We start from the raw sequence: 20,324 nt of genomic DNA on the forward strand, positions 1-20,324 counted from the left end.
ACCTCACAACAATTAATTTTTTAAACCTTGGCTAGAAGGAAAAAGTAAGTAGAGAGAGATCATTTGGTCTCAATTTGCCTTTGCCCTAGAATTAAGTGGGGGAAGTACACCCTAAATAAACTTACTCCCCTCTAATTTTTACCTCTGTAAACCATGCTAGTGAGATGGATTCCTTTCCCACTCCTAGCTTTAAGCACCCATGGTGTCGATATGTGAATCTGCTGTAGTCTAATACACTGGGCTTGCTGTACAGAATTTTTATGGTTTAGAGGAGTGAAACGGGTACGCTCAGGGTGATTCCCTGACTTGATCTGGGCATCAGTCTTCAGAAAAATTACTCTCCTATATTACCCCCTAAAAATGCCCACCTCTTCTTTAGACAACAAGGAGCATTTTGAAGAACTTAGATATACATATCTACTGTGCACACATCTATGTACTGTTAGATGAAATCTATGTGAGATGACTGCTCCATGTTCTGTAATGCGAATGAGTAAGAGCTATCAATATTGCATACCTGAAGACAAGTAGGATTAGAACACCCTACAGCAGCTATCACTGTGGAAAGTGAAACACAATAGCACTTCTTATCAATCTTGGAGACCTGCCCCTTCCCTTCTAATGCTTTTCAGACAATTAAGAAAGGGAAACCAGATGAAAACAGGTAACACAGGCCTTAGTCGCCTGTTTGCAAAGAAAATGGCTGGAGCTTCACGGCCCCTACAAAATAACTGAGGATCAGAACAGCTGCAAAGTTAAGACTTTGTGAGCAAACTAGGTAATCATCTTCCACCACAGCGCTTTAAGTTCTTGGACTTATGACACAAAATAATGCAGTTGAGAGTCAGCATGTATATTATTACACCATGCCTTAAAGTAACTATTATCAATGTTAAATACTTGAAGCAATCTCAAAACCTGCAGAGTACATTACTCACTCCTCTGGTTTCCAGGCATCAGAAGCCTCTCAGAACAGGTTTCTCCCATCTTCTGCTCTTTCCCAGTCTGTATTACACATTTTCTTAATGTGCCCATTAATCAGCCATCACAGACAATATTTTCATACTCCTTTCCTCGGCCCAAGCAGCAGCTTCCACTCGCTCTTCAGGATTTATGCTTCCAGGGGCAAGATCTACTCAGGATACCACTGGGATTTTTCCACATTTCTGCCAGAACTCTTTAGTGTCATTGACACACACATAACCTCCACATCAGGATCAAGGGAAAATCTGATGTAGGCATCAGAATATACCCTCTCTTACTTGTCAGATCTAAATTGAAGAGCACTAATCACTCTTGGAGAGTAACTCTTTATACTTCAGGTCAGAAACTGGCAGCCTGATCTGCCATGGAAGGTACAAGTTCCTCAGGATTCTGTGCATTAGCCTGTCTGGGGAAGAAACTGAGCCTACAATCAACTTTTTTTTTTTTTTTTTTTTTTTTTAAGTTATAGCTCTTACTGTATCATTTAAAGCAAGTGAATAAATAACGGCCAAAGCACTTCCCCTCCAAAAATTCCTTTTATGTACAATGCCACAGTTTTGATAGTGTGATTGTATGTATATCAACAACAACAGCAGCAACGCTGTTCTTTCCGCAACTAAATTTAGGAATATTGTTCTATTTGCCTTTAGGAGCCCACAAATTTGATTCTACTTGTTTGGTAAGACTGTTATTTGCATTGCATGACTATTTCATACCACACTGTACATATCCAGCATCACTGAGCCAAAAGCAAACAAAAAACCTGGCACTCCTTTCACTTTTTTACAAACTCTAAATAAATTGATTTAAAAGTATACGGTTATGTAGGGAACACTCTGAGAGCCATTTAAACCTCTGCATATGTTTATTGCCACTTCCAGTGAGCCAAGGGCATACATGTAGACTACACCTGCAGGGCTCCGTGGTCTGCTCTCAGCTAACCTAAGCAATTAAGTTGCAGACTATTTAAAAAAAAAGTTCCTCTCCCTCAGGCTGAGTCTTATAAAGAGAAGAAAAACAAAATAAAACCATTAGTAATCAGCTTCACGGGGGAAGAAAAAAAAAAAAAAAGTTGGTCATGTACCTCTGAAAGCAAAGCTGGGCCAGCAGCTCCCATTGCCACAGTACTAGCTGTCACAGGGTCTCTTTTCCCAGCAAATACTAGATCTGCCTCTTCAATATTCAGAATTGGTAGAGACTACTGCCAGCCCATAATCTTAGTTTATTTTCAGCAATCAGCTAAAGTTACTTGTCAAATCTGTACACAAAAGTGTCTTCAAAGAGACTGAAGCTTAATTTTGTCTAGCCAGAAGGAAGGTTGTTAGGACAGCATGAGCAAAGCTAAATTTCATTAAGCTATCACAAAGTTTACTCACCATGAAAAACACTTGGCTACAAATAAGAAATAAGATATATAAGGGATAAATAAGTGAGATATACCTACAGGCGAGAGACTGAGAAGGCTGGAGCACAAGCAGCACAGAGGAGAAAAAGCAAGATAGTAAAACTGAGTTACTCCAACGCAAGGCACAAGTGAAACACAGCTTATTAATTCGCAGTGGAGGGAGACCTCAATCCCATTACACTTTCAACAGACAAAGCATGCAAGTCAGTAAAATAATAATCTACTGGAACATTATTTTTATTAGTTTGATTGTCAGTACTTATCTTACTAAGACAAAAATCAACACGTTCTCTAACTCTTTCCCAGCTGTTTATCTTTCAGAAGCAGTACTTCAGTGCATCAATTTAGCAATTTATGAGCATACCTGCATCTGCTCTGGTTGTTCACCACATCAATTTTCTGAAACAAAATAATCTCCTTGTTTCCATTAATTGGTCATTACAACATGTTGATCCCAGCAGTTCATCATTTGTTATAATTTTGTCAATTTAAAAAAAAAAAAAAATCAAATCAGCCTGGGAGATGATCTCTGCTAATGGGACGCCACATCCCCTGAATTTGCTGTTATCTAAAACCTTCCTTTGCTATTTTAGAATCACTTGATAAAGCTTCTTGTTAAATGCTTTGAACGAAACCTTCACAAATCCAGGATGTTTTACTCACTGGTTAATTACACCATAATTCTAGCTTGGCACCTCCATTTTCCTAACTGGCACTCAATCTCAAATTTAGAAAAAACTTACTGATCCCATTTATAAAAAAGCTTATATTCAAAGGGGTGAGAGTTTCAGAATCACACAGACCCAGAAAGGAAGAAGAATTTTCACAACTGTTCACTGAAAGCAAATACAGTACATGTGTCACTATCAATTACGCAGATGTTAATTTTTTTCTCTGAAGATCCACCTTTCCTCTAGGAATATAAATATTTTACTTAAATTTTAATAACCAGCAGCTCCTACCATCTTCATGTTGGAAAGAGAGATCTTTAGAAACCTGTGTAGCTTGTAAATCAAAGCTTAAACAAGCTGCTAGTTTAAATAAATGTAAGAGCATTTTTAGAAATAATTCTTATGTTAGAAAAATGACTCCCATGCCCACTTGGGTGTGATAAATGCTGAGAGTAAAACCTCTTCTGCTCCCTTCCACCATACAGAAAAGAATGAAAGAAATCAATGTTGTTTCACTGCAGATTTAACACATAATATCTTGGTAACACTTGCATTATCAAGATTCAAAGAGAAAGAAGAGCAGAAGCTTCCCTGGTCTCTTGGGAAGTGGTACAATCTACTTCAAAAGGACAACACGTATATATTGAGGAGGTAAGGAAACAGAATTTCAAGAGATATTTGTACTGCTAAAATGGGAATTTAAATCCAGGATTCAGTGAAGATGCAAAATTTAAGGAGTCAACAGAAACCTAAACCAGTTTTTAATAGCTGAATTAAAAAGGGCTTTCAATATACCTGACAACATCGTGATGAATCAAGTAGCTGAAAATCAATTGACATAACAGTGATGGGAATTAACAGAGAGACACTACCTCATTAGAAGGATTTGAGTGACGCCACAGTGTAAGGTCTTCATACCATGATAAATTTTTTGTTGCTGTTATTTGGGCTGGTTTCTGGAAGAAAAGCTCTAATTCAAACCTACTGCTGCATTTGATCTGTGTTTGAAATGTGTGGTGCACCATGTGCAGTGCAATACTCGGTTGTGTTAATTGCTGCTTTGGGGTTTTATACAAGAAAAGTCCATGGCCTACTGCTGGCTGGGATTGCAGCTCTTCTCCAGCTTACGAAGGGTACCAACCTCCTGTCCTCTCAAGGCAGACAGCTGGCATTATCGCCATGCCAAATCTGTGTATCTAAGCTAAGTTCAGAACCAGGAAAGAGGCGGCAGAAACCTGCACAGTTTTGTTTTCATATTTTTACCAGTTTTCTTATACTCCGAGGGGAGACTTCTAGCTTGGATCTCCCAGAAGAATCTCAGTATTAGGTCTCTGACAGGGAATTCATCTGCACTAATTGCTGCAAGCAAATCTGCCCCTTTTTTGTTAGAGGATACATTCTCCCTTCTCACCAAACACGTACAGGTGGTGCTGCATCCAGAATAGACCATTCCAAATGTACTGCTAATATGTTTGTCAGACTTCCCCAAAAAACAAGTAGCTCCATAAAAGGCCAATCATTTCTTCTTTGGCTCTCTCTTCCCTGTGCTAGCATGTTTCTGAATTTTACTAGTTACTTCTTTTGTCAGATCACTGTAACTGGTTGTAGTCAAACTCCTTTTTACGGTGATCTGTCAAAGCCAGGTTTCTCCAGTGCTCCTTGAGCATGTGAACCAAAAAAGCAGGTGTCAGGCTTGTTTCCCTGGCTAAAACCAATGGCTACCTCCCCTTTGCTGGAAAATTTCACTGTAATACAGCTTCAGACATTAACTACCAACCAGCCAGCCTTACCAATGTTAACAATTACCTGCCTCAGCGAGATAGTGTTTCTAATAAAAAGCTGACAGGATGACTAACAATATTTTGGGTATCTCCAGTTCCTGAAAGTGCCTTTGGATAAAACTTGCTCTTAATCCTTCTCTCCAACACAACCGTGTATTAGCAACCTAAAGTTACATAACACACTGTATTTCAATTCTTCTCACATCCTGGATCTGAAACTCCAGTTCACATTAAACAGCCTTTGATGGTTGATATCATCAACCTACGTGGAGTGAACACTTGCATTTTAAGCTCAGAACCTGCAGCACTGTTTGATGCGGCCATCAAACCAGCGCCCTCCCAGCACCCTTTCGTCCCCTAGCGCTACTGAGCCACGACATACTCACCCCTGCTGATACCTGCTCCTGGCTAGGATGTGTCAAGCAGTGTCACACAGGGACTGCTGTCACCTCACACGTACTACAGCTGACCTGGGCGAAAGGGGTGTGGAAGGAAAATAGGTGGTTTTCCCCGTGTCCAAAGGAGAAGGTCATTTTGGAGAAAGGAAGTTTTAAAGGCTGGTCATTCCTTTCAATGTCTAAGCACAGATTTGATCAGGTAGACTAAACTACATGAAACACCACTACCAAGGAATTCAAACAGTTTGCACTGGTTGCTTTTATGCTCTCCTGCAAGACTTTTCCCCCCTGATACATCAACGGCCACAGTAAGAACTCTTACCTGAGACAACAAACTGATTAACTTCTGACAGTAAAAAATACACAGTATGAATGATTTGGAACCCTATGCCACTTGACCATAGTAGCAGTGTGGACACCTGTATACAGATGAACAAGTGTGATATTCAGGAAACCACATTACAACTGCACTACATCCAGTTTCACCATGTGAAGTTTTAAACAAATTTAAACGAACAGACACCTTCCCATTTGGAAAATTTATGAGCAAATTTCACCAGTGATAGAAAACAAATTTATAACCACATCTGTGTCCTTAAGGAAAATGTGAAAAGGCTACTTATTATGGCAGTGCTTTGAATAATGTGTTTTTATGTTGTATTAGAAACCTCTCCACAGTGCTAGAAGCCTACCTGGTTCTGCAGAACTGAATGATTGCCATATTACTATTAACTGCACATTAAAAAGACAAATTACAAATAAAAGTGTAACCTCTAGAAGGAGGCGAATAGACTACTTAGTCCTTATTAAAGGCTGCTGGAAGTCATGCAGAACAGCTTCATGATATGATTTAAATCTAAAGTATGTTTTAAATTTAAATTACCTTATTTAAAGGTATTAAAAAATTCAAATGTCTTAATTTTAAGATAGCTTAATTATTCCCTAAATCTTTTTGTTTTATGTCTATAGCTTTTTTCTCAATAATGTCCAGCAGTTACAGGCCTCTCTGCTTAAAACAAAATATATTAGAAAAGTATGAAAAAGCAATGCAAGTCAAAAGCAATGTGTTTACAGAGAAAACATTAAATTGGAAAACGCTAATGTAGAAATACTTTTCTGGAGAAATATCACATAGATATGTCAGCATTACACAAAAAACTTCAGCTGCTAACATATATACTTAAATGTGGTTGCAACAGTGCATGAGATGGACTAAAACCAAGTTTCTCTGTGCTGGTCTGGCCAAGATATGCTGAAAAAATGCTTACAACAGATCAGAATGTATACCAAAAGAAAGAATACTGCTTCCTCTTCTGCCCCCACCCCCATTTAGCTATTTCTTATAAAGTTTTAATATGTAACATACTGCAAAATCTTTTTGTAGAGCACCACAGACCTGTAGCATGCAGGTAGCAGGGAGAGCTGGAGTCTTTCATATAAATCAAACCATGTAACTCCACTGACCAGTAGTGGTATAGTTGTCACTTGATAAGGGCTAACCAGAGAGAGATCACTACAGCATCCCAAAGATGGTGAAGCGCTGCCTGTACAGCACAGCCTCTGCGAGTACAGCTATGCCAAAACTGTTGCCCTCGTCCCCAGCACTCACTGTCTCCAGCACGACAAGCTGTAGCTTGACAGAGGAAAAATTTTAAGGAAAAAAAAAGTAAAATGCTGGTGTTGCTACACTCTTCCCTCAAACACATGATAAACTGATAAATGCTCCCTTCTGCTGGCGTAGCTGCATCCACACCAGCAGTTCAGCCTGCAGTATCACAGTATCAGTGACAGAGTGTGAATTTTGCATTTCCTGTGCCAGCCAACCACCCAGGTATCCCAGGGACACGGCTGCACGGAGCCAGCCTTACAAAAGGACACCTAGAGCAGATGCTGGAGAAGAAGGAGGAAAACTGTTCAGGCACAGCTACTGCTTCCTCCTCCGACACTGACAGAGGGAAAAATGCCAGATTTCTGCCTACCCCTTCCTTGTGTAGGAAGTTAACACCTAAAAAGTCAACCCTTGAAGCAACTTCCATGCCACTTCAGTGGCCTGGTGCTGCTCACTTACTCCTCAGGCAGGGAATTAACAGGTCAACTCTCCTGCATGTCCTGCTGCCTTCTGTCCTCGCGATTTGAAGCTCACTGCCTCTCTGCCTAAACCTCCATGCAGTACGGTCCGCAAGCACTTCCATGACTTCTCAACCTGATCGTGATCTGAGGAGGCCCCAGGGGGCAACACTACTGATGTACCAACACACAATCTTGTTTCTGATTTCCATGTAGGGAAATGAAAGCTACAGAAACATGAACAGAGTCCAGAAGAAGTACAGTGCTTGCTCTGACATCATACCATTACTCTGACCCCTCCCAAATACATATTATAATAACATGTGATGTCTTAATTAAGCTATTGCTCATACACAGTGAGATAGTCTTTTTGTCTTATGCACGTGTCATATCTGCAATAATTTCATTATAGCTTTAGACTTTTTACATTACAAATACCATAAATGTAGAAGAGTAGTTACCATACAAATTGTCTTGGAACATTATGACAGTAAGATTAGAGTAAGTGGTTAGAAATAACATACTGTTGTAACTAAAATATGCTCAACCTGTAAGGGAGGAGGGACTGATAAACAAGACAGGAATTCATGAGACAGAGTAACATGAATCCAGGATTTAATATGTACCTCTGCAAAGTCACCACTTGACTACTTTTTAAAGCAATTTCTCTTACAAACAAAAAAATAGCTGGTAGTAGTCTCTAATACGACATTTAGTGCTTTTCAGAACAGCCCAAAATCTGTCCCAAGACTATCTACCAGGAAATAAATGTAGCCCTTCAGTCACTGACAAGGTTTTGAAGAAGGAACTGCACAGCTGCCTAAGAAGTTAATTTCAGAGAACAACAACAAAAGATATCTTAGTGGAAACTACCAATCCCAAACTCTTCCCCTTGATTTAAGGCACCAGGGAAAACAACATAAACCTTTTCAAGGGAAGCTTGGAACTTATCTCACCATTTATGTTACAAAATGCATTTGCTTCATAAAGCCTCCTCACAGCACCCCACCATTATATCACAATTTTTTATTTTTTTTTTTTTAATATTTGCACTGTTCCTGGACCATAAAAACAGGCTTTCATTTTAATCTCCTTAACACACTGTGGGAAAGGGCTTCTAATTTCACAGCACTGAGATAAGACAAATAATTCATATAACACATTAGCACAACATCTATGGCGAAAGCATTTAGTCAGAGCTCATTGGAAACAATAGGGTGCTGAAGCAGATCCATGAGACGCAACTGTCTTGAGACCACACCATGCACTAAAATATATTTCATCACATTCTATAGTAAAGACAAGATCACAGAATATTAATATATGAATTGTCCAGAGGCAGTAAGGCAGTGAATTCCCCTCCCCTCAGTAGATACTGTAGCTTCCCCCACTACTCCAGTCCTTTTCTAAATGCTTTATTTTTTCAGGCTGTTCTCTAAATCAGTCTTTTTTTTTTTTTTTTTTCTTGTGCCCTTTCATTACACTTCTTCCTTAAGTGCTACATCTTTCTTTTACCGTTCGTTACCCAAAACTACCCTGCTCCCCCTTTGGCTTCATTACTTCCTTTCTGGGTTTGTTTTTACATTTTCTATTGCTGCCTTTCCAGAGCCGAGTTTGCTTCCAGTGTGCATTCTGCTTGTGCAGAGAAAAGCAGTGCAACAAAATATTTTCAGTATATTGGCACAAGTCCCCATCTCACCACTTGTGATCATTTGCTCTCAAATCCCTGAAGACTTTCTGCTTTGAACCTCTGCTGTGGAAAAGCAAAGAAAGGATGCATGGAAGAAATTCAGAGGAGACTTGCCAATTGCAGAGATCTGTGACAAGCCATTTCTACAGTCTCTGAACAGGGCTGAAAACAACAGGAAGGTGGACTTGGGAATGCCAGTCAGCCATCTCAGCACATGGCTGGAGCAGAGAAGCCCAATGCCAGGACTAAATGCAGCCTGCTTAATGGAAGCTTGTGGCTGTCTGTAAACCTAGCTGCTCTGTTGATCCCAGCTTCATCCAGAATCTTTTGTCCTTGTCCCCTCTAAGGTGAACGTTGTATGGGGGCGCATTCTTTGGAGAACTGAAACCAAGTGTTTTAGTGACGGAACCCCTTGAGCCTGTTTCTAAGAGATACAAGCACTTCTGTGGAAAGTAAATTACTTGCTAGAATTTTGGAAGGATTTTGCTTCCCTTTAAAATTAAAAAAAAATAAATCTTTCCTTGTTCTTTTGCATAGCCTTGGATATTACACTGCTAGTCACACTAGGGCATCTCAGGGACACTGCTGACCCGGCATAGCAATTTCAGTGGAGTATTATTATAGTCAAAAAAATAAGCAACTGCAACTTCTCATGAACTAGAACCAGGAATGTCTAAAAAGAGGCAAAGTGGTATAGTTTAATTTACCCAGAAAACAAAAAAGGGAAGATAATTCAGTTATGGTCAAACCTTGTTAGAAGCAGCCAAGACAACATAAAAGGATTTTGCCAACTAGCCAAAATCTAGAGAGATAAATACCAATAAGCCAGGTCACAAGAGCCAGCTTTCTAGATTTTCTGCATGTAAGTTCCTATGATTTGTTCCCTTTTCCCTCCCTTCTTCTCTCCATCAGGAAACGAAAAAGACTTCTTGATTGTTATATGAATAAAGCTAGGATTTCAGCAATTACAAAATAAAATTAATCTTAGCAAACACATTCCATATACAGTGACAGACAAGTGCAACTCAGGTTCTGTACATGGAAGAAATTATTGCTCATCTCCCAACAGCTGTTCTTAAGTAATGATACAGATTCTTCTCCAGCAACAGAACCACAGTATGATCCTGCAAGAAAAATTATAGTAGTGTAACAATATATCTGCCAAAGTGACTACAACCACTCAACCAGCCCTACCTACCCTGAAAACAACCGTTAATTCACCTTTTTTCCAAAGCCATTTTCATTGGTATTAAGTTTCATCTTTTTTCTTAAACAATTTCACAGTGCAGTTCTTCATCACTAGCAGTCCTCCCTTGATCTTCACTAAACCTACCCCCCTAGCTCTGTACAGTGAAGTAGTATCACTGAAATCAGCAGAATCATTCATGACACTTAGTATTAAACACACATATAAACTGTCACAGGACCAAGCCTTGTACCAGAAGAGCAGAACTCTTCAATAGCCAAGGGTAGCTTTCACGCCACTAACGTATGACAGGCCTTAATCTCATCTCTTGCAGATTCATGTTCATGAAAATCAAATTACTTCAGTTTTTAAAAACACACCTGATTTTAGCAGAAAATAATACACCATTACAAATGTCAAGAGTATTGAACGGTAATGAAATCTGTAGAAATTACTTACCAGCTTGTTTTTTAAAGACTCTCAAAGTGTAAAGACTGGCTGGCCATTGTCAGATGGGCAGAAATGCTTAGGGACTGAAAGCACAGCACCAATACACATTGCTTCATCCATTACTCCTCCAAGCACCAGCCCTGGAAACAGTTGCTTTTCTGCTTTTGCTAACAGACTTACTTTTACATTTATTATCTCAGAAATACTATGACTCAACGTCAGATGTTAACAGTTCAGAGTATATTTCATTAGAATTTTTAAAAGGCCTCTCTGTAACAACTCAGGCAGTAAAGGACCCTTCCTAACTTCTATAGTGACAACACAAATGACTAACAAAACTTCTCTTGAAGATTACACAAATGAAGTATGACGCAGAGAAAGAAGAGGGTTTTGAAATGCCCTAGTTTCCTTTAAGATTGGTTTCATTTTATTTTATTTTTTAATATACATAGGATTTAGAAGACGCTTTATGCTGACAGTTTTTGACTTCAAGTAAAGTATTAACAAAAGCTGTATTTTAGCCTGTCTTATCAAATTTCAAGACTTCTTTCAAAGGAATTGTTTAAACCTTACCTTTCCACCCTTAGTTAACAGATGTAATGCAGCACAGCCCTCTAACTGATTTACATTTGGTACAGACTTCGGCAAAGTCATCTATCAGTTCATAAAAAAGACATTTTTTCCCACCTCCACCGTTGAAGAGAAACTATGAGGGGAAATCCTACTTTAAAGTATTCTCACACTTCCATGACAGGAAGAAAATAAAACCTACCATCTGTATTTCACAAGCCTTGGCTTTATCCTTGACTGTATCTAACAGACCTTGCTTCAGTGCCAAAATAGTCAAGTCAAGCTCTACTAATACATTATTTAAGTCTTGGTGTCTACAGTTTTGCATATATATGTATTTCAAAAGTGTATGGCATACACTTTTACATAACTATGGAAAAAGTTCCTCTCTCACGTGTGAGGAGCTGGCAATGCTATTAGATGCATACCTGATAGCACTTATGCCAAATGGTCTACACCACTGGGTTTCGGGGATTTTTTTTCCTTTTTTTTTTTTTTTTTTTTTTTAATTCTTTCAGCCATCATTTCAAAACCAGCTGCAGACTTCTTGGCCATATATTCGCCATTCTTCATGCAAACAGCCTCTTTGGACAGCATGCTCTTTCTAAGGATTTTTATGCAAGCAATAAAATAAAAGTGTGAGGGGCTCTGCTCAACCTCTTCGTAGGATGAGTTGAGGAGTTTTAATTTCCATTGCTTCTGTATATTAAACACTTTCAATCCATTTGAACAGTTGCAGAACTAAAGCACACAGACATATTGTCGATTAATGCTGTAAATATCCCACGGTCTATACAAAATGAAACATTTAAAAAGAACAGCAGCACCACAGTTTTTCACTCCGTGATCACTAGACCTGCCTCATTAATCTCATGTACCCATGTGAGGTAAATACATAGTACGACTACAAACCAAAAATCAATAAAACCTTTAAAAAGGTTTAATTTGATTCTACAAGGGAGGTTATCATAATCCGACTCTGCTTTCTTACATTCTGCTAGCAATTTCTCTCAGCTCAGTTTCAACTGCTAACTTTCTTCTCCATCTCGCTATCTATCATGCTGTTATAATGCCAGCTCAAATGCTGTTTGTAACAGCACAGCAATTTCTCATAAGTTGCCAGCTTCATAGTGTGTTCCTTTAGAAGTGCATGGAAATTATTAGATTAAATTACAAATGAAAGACTCCACAGTTGGTCATGACTACTGGAACATTTATGTACATTCAGTTGATCATGAATTTTAACTTTTATTCCTTTGCATCTTTTACGGGTCTTCTGTTTATATTCTGTTTTGCCAGATTATATGGGAAGTGCAATTGAAGACAACTTGAAAAGAGCTATACATTTTCCCCATACTCCCCAAGATCCTCAAAAGAAAAGACTGTGACACCCACCTCCTCCATTCCCTACTGGCTCAGTGCCAACAGATGCCCTACAACCATTTTTAAAACCTCTGCTAATATGAGCACATCTCATACATGGCAGTGCAACTCACGATTTAAAAAACACAGCTGTACAGGAATCTGCTCTACAAAGCAAGACCTACAACCACCCAGTTGCTCCCCCCTGGTTTGCAAGATTTCACATACCAGCATGGGACCAAACAATTAATACATCTAAAATTACCTGAAGAAAACATTGATCATACCGCAACTGGTGATCACAATAGGGTAAGCAGCAGGATCTTCGATTATCTCACTGCTGGGGGTATCATTTTCAGGAAGGTATTTCAAACCAATTTCTTGACCATACACTGCCACTGAAAATATCTAGTAATTTTCTAAAGGAATAGAGCTGTTTGACCCAATTCCGATGCAGATAATTATATTATCTGTACCTAAAATCCCTCTGAGTGTTTCAATCAGGTATGGTATTCTTCACTTTCTGTTCTGATCTGCTTAGCATGGCTGAGCGCCATTAAACAGCTGTCAGATTCCACACAAGAAGTGGCTGGATTTCAGTAATAAGCAAAATGGTTCCTGATAGTGTTTAAAACACCTGGGGATCCTTCCAAATGAACAGTGCAATGAGGCTAAACTATAAGATTAAACTGCTGTAAAATAAGCCCCACAATTTCTTCATAAAAGTACACGCCCTAATACATTTAGTCTCTGAAAAGCTCAGCTGTTGCCAAGAATGAAACATACCTCGATGAAGCTTCAGATATGAGCATGAAGAATAATTCACAAACTTTACGTTCAAGAAAATTAGAAAATTCACTCCTCGTGACATACAGCCCAAGCTATTCTCCTGTTTCTATCAGCACAGACCATCTACAACAGATATGGTCAAGTGCTAAAGCATGAGTCAGAGGACAGAGATCAGCATGTGCGTTCAGCTATCACAGAACACAATGCCAGCCTCTTCATTTGCAGTCCAAGGAGATTTTATAACCAACATTTAAAGAAGAAAGCAAACTAACTGATCATGAAGACGGTTAGGTAGGAGTGAGAGGAGGCTTTCAAACCATCAGAACAGCAAGGCTGTAGAAGAGCCTCCCACCAGAACACCGGGGCCAAAAATCCTAACAACCCTTAAAAGTTTGTTCCGTTTATGAGATTAATTGTGTATCATGGATCTAGTGATGGCAGAGGATTTAGACTCTGCTCTGCAGTGCCCTCCTATACCTATATACAAGAATCTGTGCTGGTAAGGAGGTGTGAATTGTCTGCCAGCTGTGCATATATATAATCTTAATACCAGGGGTCCTCAAACTTTTTAAACAGGGGGCCGGCGCACAGATGAAGTGGCAGGCAGTCATCTGCAGCTGCTTGGTTTCCCCCCACAACCCGCGGGGGGGAGGGGGGGGGCGGCGGATTCTGTAAATACCTGGGGGGCGGAGATTGAGGACCCTGGACCCATATGCAGCCCGCGGGCTGTAGTTTGAGGACCCCTGCTTAATACCAACAGCTTGGTAAAAAACATTTCCAGAAGAGATTTTCAGGGCTACAAAGACTGTCTTCAGCAATAGGTGGAACACAAGATACTTGAAAAAAGAAATGAGAGGAAGAGAAAACAAGACAGCAGAAATCTGCCCATGAAATGTGGAACCTTCCATACATCCAAAAGTTTCTCTGACACCTTACCTGTAGGAACTTCCTCTTCTACCAAAGCCATGGAAGTTCAGAAAACTACAGAATGTCCATAGTGAGCTCAGGTCCAGGTGTAAGTTTACCGTGACAGAGAAAAAAAATCAGCTCCACTTGAGAAGCTGCCACTGCATCTCCATCACAACATCCTGCCCCCAGGACCTGAGATGGCAGGAACTCTTTGATGGTACAGGTGCCTGTATCTAAAAGGTTTAGGGTGGACAGACGGCTGAGGAGGTGAAACTGCCATGCAGTACAGGAATGGAAGGCCCTAAGCCAAGTGTATTGCTCCATTCTGACAGCTCCCTGTAAACTGCCTGGTTCTGGTATTCCCCTTTCCCCTTCCCCTGCCTCCCACAGCGGTACTGCTGCCCCCAGCTGCAGCCCCCCTGCTTCATGTTAAGAAGCACAGAGCCTGTAAACAAGCCTTACCCTACGCAGGACCCAGAATTGCCAGTGCATTTAGATATAACCCCCAATTTCAATTTTATTTATTTTTTTTACACTTGCTCCTACAACTGTGTGTCACTGAAAACATGCTCTTAAAAATATTTAAGTAGAGAATAGATCACTTGTTCATAAATTAATTTCAAGAGTGATACAGATATCACAGTAATTTAGAACTAGGTTGGGGTTTTTTTCCCCTCTTTTTTTTCACTGGGATGCTCTCATATTAAATCCACTGACATAAATCACTGACGTTCCAGATCTCTCCCAGCACACATTTTTGTAGCTTAAAAAACAAATACCAGAACGGGTAAGGGGGAGAGAAAAAAAAAAAAAAAAATCAGACAACTTCCCAAAGCTGAATTTGCCCTTTCTATTCAAATGCAGTCCTATACCCAAAACTGAAATTGTCACACAGCCCATTAATCTCCATTACAAAACATGTTCTTTATTTAATAAAATTACAGCATTTGGTTGAATGATAACAGTATTTACATACTGGTTTATGAGCTCCTGAGATGTTTCTCAAGCAAATAAAATAAGAGAATAGGTTACGGTTTACTGAAATAAAAGAAGTGCATTGTTCCTAAGAGAACAACATACTGCTGCTATTATTGCTCCTATGCTACAAACATTTAAAACAATGTTGTCCTTTAAAGGATTCATAGCACATATCATTTACCAAAATAGGACTAAATCAGTGGTGCATACAGAATAGCCCTCAATTATGACAAAGGCAATCCAAAGAATCTACAGAAAACATCCAAATTTACAAAATTCCAAGTCCTCCTGAAAATAACACAGAAAATTTTGTACCACAACTATGCTCTGTGGAATAGTCTAAATCCAGAAATAGAAAAAATCTAGCGATAAAGAATTTTTTTGGAAAGAAAAGAACACTACAAACCTACTGATGTCACTATTTATGATGTCACATCCGTATTTGTGGAACATCACCCAAATTGAAACAAAACACAAAAAGCAAGCCCCCTCCCAATCTACCCGTAGAGAAAAGATCAGGCTGAATAGATGACATGGTAATAAATTCCAAAGGCATTCTGGAAAATAGCAGATACTCTCAGTACTTCAACAGCAAGAAAACAAAAACAAGTACCTACATAGCTGCAGCTTTCTATTATTAAATACAAAGCATCATAAAAATATCTACACACAGCATCTTCCAATGGCGTAGGGGCTGCCTTTAAATTTTTTTTGCCAAGACATTCTTTCGATTGACTTATCACTGAGGCATCAGTTCCAAAAAAACTGAGCAATTTTTTTATCAGATTAAAAAGCTTTTAATATACTTTTCATTTCTAATGAGACAATAGTTCTCTATTAAAATACAGTTTGTACATTTATGACTATTTCTAAGGGGAGTAGTAGAACATTAAGCCTTAGACTGCAGCATGGGGGAACTCCATGGATGTCAAAGCCTGCAAAGTGAAATGAATGGCATTTAACAGCCACAGTCCAGGGCCAGAGCTGGTGAGTGAAGCATTCCGTCTACTAACCATGGCAAACCACAAACCCTTGTTGCAGAACACACACAGACTGAAATTCAACCTGCTGGACAGTGAATGCTCTTAGGAAAATCTTAAAAATTAGTGTCAGCAGTAAAAATATCTTTTCGAGGGAAAAACTGGGGGGCTGGGGTGGGGGGGGTGGGGGGTGGGGGTGGTGTCCATTTCCTGCTTTTTGCATGTAAGGTGTCAATTTTCTAATGATCAGTTGTGATATCAGACCACAGGTAACTTTCCAAAACATGCAGGTATGCATGCATGCTCCAATATACTAAATAAGCCAGGTAAAAATTCTCCATTTGAAAGCTGCTTTTGTTAAGTCCTGAATTTATGTTTTCAGTTAAGTGTTCTACAGAGCAACACAAACAGCATAATCTTAGCAAAATAAAAATCAAGTTATGTAAGGATCTGGTGCTCCAAACATGTTTGTATACCAAGGAATAGGGCATTTTAAAATGCTAGCGTTATAATAACTGGAGCCTCACTTGAAGATTTATTCCACAGCAAACTTTCCCCACTTCTTCATCAACAGCCCTTTCTTCATTTTTGTTTTCTTCATTCCCTACGTAAACTGGTTATTACAAGCTGTGAAGTACTGAAGCAACTTTGCAGCAGGTGCAGCTATGAAAATAAAGGATATGAAGCATATTTCTAGTGTTTTGAAAGGTTTGCTACTTAAAACAATAAGAATTTTTACAGTTAGAGGGGTGTGTGCACACGTACGTAGCCCTAAGTATCTATGTATCTGTATCACCCCTCTGCATAGACTGCACGAGAGTCCAGGTCTGCCAGCTTACAACACGCTGCAGAATCATGACCCAAACAGGTAAATTCTCGAACCAAATATACCACTGACCATATGAGCTTACAAGGTAACTGTTTTAAAAATAATTTCACCTATACTGGTCACCCATTAAGGTCACTCTGTTGCCGTAAGAAATAAAGGACCATATGAAAAAAAAAAAAAAAAAAAAAAAGAGCAAGAAGTCAAATTCTATTTCAATAGCTCTAAAAAATAGAAAAGAAAAAAGAAAATGAAAATAAGCTACAAGTCTGCTGGGACACTGAACACCTAATCCATCAAGTCCCGATTTCAAGGAGGCCAAAATGTTAGTATCGTCATGTTTTCCTGCACGGTTCTGTATCTTCAGGTTTTAACTACTGGAAAGGCGTGATCTGCTGGTGCGTAGTGTGTAGGTCAATTTATTTCCAATACGCTAATTTATGCAACATTAGCACAGAATGCCAGCTCCAGTTCTCTTACTGCTCGCACTCTAGGAGCAGACTTGTATTTTCTGCCAACTCCATTACATCATCCGAAAACCCAAACATTTCTCTTTTTTTTCCGGATCCCCGCCACTCTCCCCTCGCCGCCCCCCTCCCCAGCCCGGGGGCGCGCGGCACAGGGCGCCTCCATCCCTGCCCTTGGCGCGCGCGCTCCGCCTGTTACATAACCCAGCGCCCGCTGCCGCGCGGCGACCGCCAGCCCGGGCGAGCGGCAGCGCGTGCCTGCGAGCGCCCGAACCCCGCTCCTGCCGGATTGAATCCGGGGGGGGGGGGGGGGGGGGGGGAGGGACATGTGGGTCAGCGGGTTAGCAGTGCCACAGCCGAAACATTTCGGGACCGCCGAGCGCGCACCCTCACCGCCGGGGCCGCCCCCCCAGCTCCTTTCGCATCCATACAGAAACGGCATCCCAGCGTTACATAACCGATGGGACCCCAAAGTCCATCCCCCGCCCCCCCCGGAGCCGGTGCCTGCTCCCTGCTGCCGGCCCCGCTGCCCGGCGGCACCATCTGCCCGAGCCGGCGGAGCCCTCGGCCGGGAGGGGGGGCGGGGGGCGTTGTGTAACACCCGCCAACTACGGCCGCTCCGCCAACGGCCAGAAAACTCCCCGACAAATTAAGGAAATTTTCTCCAGTGTTTCTGATTAACCTCGTTACATAAGGCGCTTGCATTCCAAATCCACTCTCGCAAGCGCTAAATATACCCCGCGCAGCGCAGCGCAGCGCTGCCCGCCTGCCTCGGCCCGGCCCGGCCCGGCCCGCCGCCGCCCGCTCGCAAATCGCCTCTAATTAAACGTTGCGGCGTGTGTCAGCTCGATGGCTTTTACTGTACGCGGATTCCCTGAGTGGGAAGCTGCCTGGGAAGGGGGGGTGTGGCCAAAAGGGGAAAAATACTGTAAAACACAAGCCAACACATGATCAGCCATATTCCAACCTACAACCAAAAACCCCTCCGTCCGAGGAGCGCCGCTCTCCCCACCGCCGCGGCCGGGCATCGCCGCCCCGGGCCCGGCCGCCGCGGGGGGCTGGCTCCCGCCGGGCACGGACTTTTCTCCGCCCGTCATTTCTTCCAACAGCCGTGTGTATTATTACATAGCGTTATTTAATTAATTTTTACCCATCACCGAGTGATTTTACCGAGCGAAGCCTCTCTAGCGCGCTCCCCCTCTAGTCGGAGCAACGCTTCATAAATTATTTACATGTAATTAAAGCGGCAGCCTCCTCCCTCTCGCACGTCTCGGCAAACTCCGGCGGTGTTTGAAGCCGGCGCCCCTCACCGCTCCTGCGGCGGGAGCAGCGGCGAGAGCGCCCTGCCCGCTGCGCTGCGCCGCGCTCCGCCGGCGTTCAGCCCTCCCGCCGCCGGGGCTCGCCGGGGCTCGCCGCCCGCCCGGCCCGGGCACTGCCGAGCTGCCGCCAAACTTCGGCCGCGCCGAGCACCTTCCGCGCTGTCCCGCCCGGCGGAGGGACGCGACCTGCGGCGGCAGCGGGCGCGGCGGCCAGCGGCGGGGAAGGGGCTCGGTGGCTGGTTTGCGGCGTTTCGCTCGGGGGCCGAGGGGGAGCGAGGGAGAATCCACGGGGTCAGAGAGCCCCCTCTGCAAAGTTGCGCACCTTCAAGAAACAACGGCAGCTACGAGATCATCCGCTCCGCGAGGAAATAATTTTTAAGACACACTTAAATGAATTAAGTGAAAACAGCGCGCAAGAGAGTGAGTAAGACACCCGCAGACCGCAAATCTCCTGTTTAATCACGGATCCCCCATTCACAACAAGCCACAGCACACCAGTTGAGAAACTGTCAAAAGGAGACAGACGAGGGGGAGAAAAAAAAAGGGGGGGGGGAGGAAGGACACTGCAGCTTTAAAAGTTTGTTCCCTCGAATCCAAATACTCCCGCTGTTGCTTTATATATTTATAAAATTATGTAATTTCGGGGGCACAGTACCCATCCGGATGCCACAGGCAATAAACGAGAGAGATAGGCAAGCGCCCAGCACCGCTCGATATTTTCAATGCATTCGTCCCTCCTCCTGCAGCAATTAAAAGAAGCTATAAAAGTTTGCAAGGTTTTGCAGGGGGTAGAAGCGTGGCTTGTTTGCGTGCGCGGCTTCAACAAGCACAAACGATAAACCAGGGGATTAAATTGCTGCATTTCCCCCTTCTCTCTTACCCCCCTCTTCCTATTCCCACCCACCCCCCGATCCCACTCCCCCGGCCCCCTCCCCCTTCCCCAAGTCTCCCTACCTCTGCTGCTGCTGCTGGAGTAGCTCTGCCTGCGGACGGGAGCCGGCGCATCGCTTTTCCGGGCAGGCTCCAGGTTCACCGGGGTGTCCCTGGCGCCGGCGGCCGCCTCGGAGACGCTGCTGCCCGGCTCACTGGCTGCTGGATCGGGGGCTGCCGGAGCGGACTCCATGTTTTTCCCAATGTAGATCGCTTGGAGATGGCGAGCTCCTACACTCCCTCTATCTTCTGTTTCCAGCGCAACTCTATGGTAGGGAAGCAGAAGGGAGAGAGCGAGCGTGATCCAGATGGGATGTGAGCTTGCCTGGCTGTGACCACAAGCAGCGCTAGCGAGAGCTGCACACCCCCCCGCCCCCGCACCCCCCGCGCTCCGCCGCCCGCACCGCACCCCGCGCCCGCACCGCCGCCCTCCGGCGCGGCCCCGGGGCGCGGGACGGCGGCGGGCCCGGGCGGCGTGCGGGGCGCCCCCCGCCGCGCAGCGCAGGGGCCGGGCCGAGGCCGGGGCCGGAGGGGGCTGCGGACAGGCCGGCCTCCCGCCCGG

The 20,324-nt window shown here is 42.7% G+C and overlaps 1 protein-coding gene across 2 annotated transcripts in view; it reads right to left on the minus strand.

The window, feature by feature from the left end:
* The window catches only part of RORA (RAR related orphan receptor A), a 384,590-nt gene extending 364,537 nt beyond the window's left edge, over nucleotides 1–20,053 (minus strand). The window contains exon 1 of one of the 2 annotated variants that reach the window (XM_055717422.1): nucleotides 19,787–20,053. In XM_055717422.1, the coding sequence (XP_055573397.1) occupies nucleotides 19,787–19,955 (169 nt within the window). In that variant the 5' untranslated portion in view covers nucleotides 19,956–20,053. The remainder of the gene's footprint in view (nucleotides 1–19,786) is intronic. The other variant, XM_055717425.1, reaches the window with a different exon arrangement.
* Nucleotides 20,054–20,324: the final 271 nt, after the last annotated feature.

Source organism: Falco cherrug, chromosome 7 (genome assembly GCF_023634085.1).
Source record: "Falco cherrug isolate bFalChe1 chromosome 7, bFalChe1.pri, whole genome shotgun sequence".
NCBI lineage: Eukaryota > Metazoa > Chordata > Aves > Falconiformes > Falconidae > Falco > Falco cherrug.